This window comes from Hevea brasiliensis, chromosome 7 (genome assembly GCF_030052815.1).
Source record: "Hevea brasiliensis isolate MT/VB/25A 57/8 chromosome 7, ASM3005281v1, whole genome shotgun sequence".
Lineage (NCBI taxonomy): Eukaryota > Viridiplantae > Streptophyta > Magnoliopsida > Malpighiales > Euphorbiaceae > Hevea > Hevea brasiliensis.
In genome coordinates, this window is record NC_079499.1 from 10,056,809 (window position 1) to 10,058,985 (window position 2,177).

At 35.7% G+C, this 2,177-nt stretch overlaps 1 protein-coding gene across 1 annotated transcript; it reads left to right on the plus strand.

Moving 5' to 3' along the window:
* The first annotated feature begins 646 nt into the window (after window positions 1-646).
* On the plus strand, window positions 647-1,925 carry LOC110668703 (nitrile-specifier protein 5-like). The gene is made up of 2 exons (XM_058150522.1): window positions 647-808; window positions 965-1,925. Exons 1-2 carry the CDS (start codon window positions 779-781, stop codon window positions 1,922-1,924), a joined length of 990 nt encoding a protein of 329 aa, XP_058006505.1. The 5' UTR covers window positions 647-778; the 3' UTR covers window position 1,925.
* Window positions 1,926-2,177: the final 252 nt, after the last annotated feature.

The window sequence follows — 2,177 nt, forward strand, 5'->3', positions numbered from 1 at the left end:
TATTTTAATTTTATAAATTTTTTAAGTCAGAATCAAAGATTAAATTTCTTGAAATTAAAAATGATTTATCAAAAATATCAAATAAAAATTTTGAATTAAATCAATTTTAATTGATTTTTTTTTCCGATTTGAAACGAATTTCTGCGTACCCCTATTAAAATTTCCATATACATTAAAATTTTTATTCAACATTTTATTGTCAATAAAAATGTAAAATTTTAAAAAATCAAAGCCTTATTATATAGTTATTTAATGAATAAAAATATAATTAAAATTTAAAAAATTTAATAACTGAACTAAATGAATATAAAAATAAAAAAGGTAATAAAAATCAATAAAATTTAATTTAATAATATTTAAAATGAGATGATAAGTCCGAAGTTGAATAGAAAATAAAAAAAAATTCTAATTAAAACTAAAATATATAGTAATTAGCAAAATAAGAGATGAAAATTATTAAAATTTAAATATTTGACAAGAAAATAATAATAATTTTTATTTATTTTTTTTTATTTCTCTTCTTTCTCTATTTAAAAAATAAATATTTTTATTTTCTTTTATAATTCCCCTCCGATTCAAACTTAGTCGAATTATATATATATATATATATATATATATATATATATATATATGGTGACCAATCTCTAAAATAAATACTAAACAGTGGGCTGATTTTGAAAGAAGATAACCATTGCTTTCCATATGATGATGAAAGCCAATAGGGGTTTGGGGAATTCAAGATTCCACAGAGACTCGTGGTGTCATTTTCCAGTTGCAGATGGACGTAGTACGAGCTCAGTGGTGCGAGGTTGGTCTTCTATCCGTTCTGCTCATCAACATAATTTTTCGGCATTCAATTATTGTTATTTTCATTCAATTTGTTCATTTTCTGGAAATGGGTCAATTAATTCATGGCTAGATCATACTCTTTTAGATTTATGATTTTGTTATCTGCTTGAATCAGCTTGATCAGAAGGGAACTGGTCCTGGAGCTAGAAGCTCACATGCAATCACCCTTGTAGGTCACAAGGCCTATGCTTTTGGTGGCGAGTTCACCCCTCGTGTCCCTGTCGATAACAACCTTCACGTCTTCGATCTCCAGACCCAGGCATGTTCCGTCCCCCAAGTCACCGGCGACATTCCTCCGCCGCGGGTTGGTGTCACGATGGCCTCTGTAGGCAAAACCATCTATGTGTTTGGTGGTAGGGACGCTACGCATAAGGAGCTGAACGAGCTCTACTCTTTTGACACTTTACAAACAAGTGGACGCTACTATCTAGTGGTGGACAGCGGCCCGCCTCACCGGACATACCACTCAACCACCTCCGATCAACGACGCGTGTACATCTTTGGTGGTTGTGTTTCGGGTCGGTTAAATGACCTATGGGCCTATGATGTGGTGGAAGAGAAATGGGTCCAGTGTCCAACAGCAGGAGAAAATTGCAAGGGCAGAGGTGGGCCTGGGCTGGCCATAGCCCAAGGAAAAATATGGGTTGTTTATGGGTTCGCCGGGCTGGAGGTGGACGACGTGCATGGTTTTGATCCGGCGAACGGGAAGTGGGAGCAAGTAGAGACATGTGGCGAGAAACCAACGGCTAGAAGTGTATTTTCAACTGTTGGGATTGGGAAATACATAATCATATACGGTGGAGAAGTGGACCCCAGCGACTTGGGCTACCTGGGTGCCGGGAAGTTCACCGGCGAGGTTTGGGCGCTGGACACAGAGGCTTTAAGGTGGCAGAGGGTGGATGATGGGGTGGGGTCAGAGAACCATCCTGGGGCGAGAGGTTGGTGTGCCTTTGGTTCGGGTAGATTGAATGGGAAAGAGGGGCTTTTGTTGTATGGAGGGAACTCTCCAAGCAATGAGCGGCTGGATGATATTTTCTTCCTCAGTCCTTGCCTGGACTCAAATGAAAAAGACTAGAGGAATATTTGGCAATTATGTGTGGTTTATTAAAAATATATGATCTTAGTTTGCGGGTAGCGATTCGAATGAACCTTAATAGCATGAGTTTTGGTATTATATAATCAAGTTTGGGACAGATTCAGATTTAAAAAATAATATTCACGATGAATTTAAGTTTTTATATATTGAATATTCGATATCTGATCACGTTTATATAAATATTTAATTAAATGTAAAATATATAATTTTTATAATAATATTTAGAAATTTT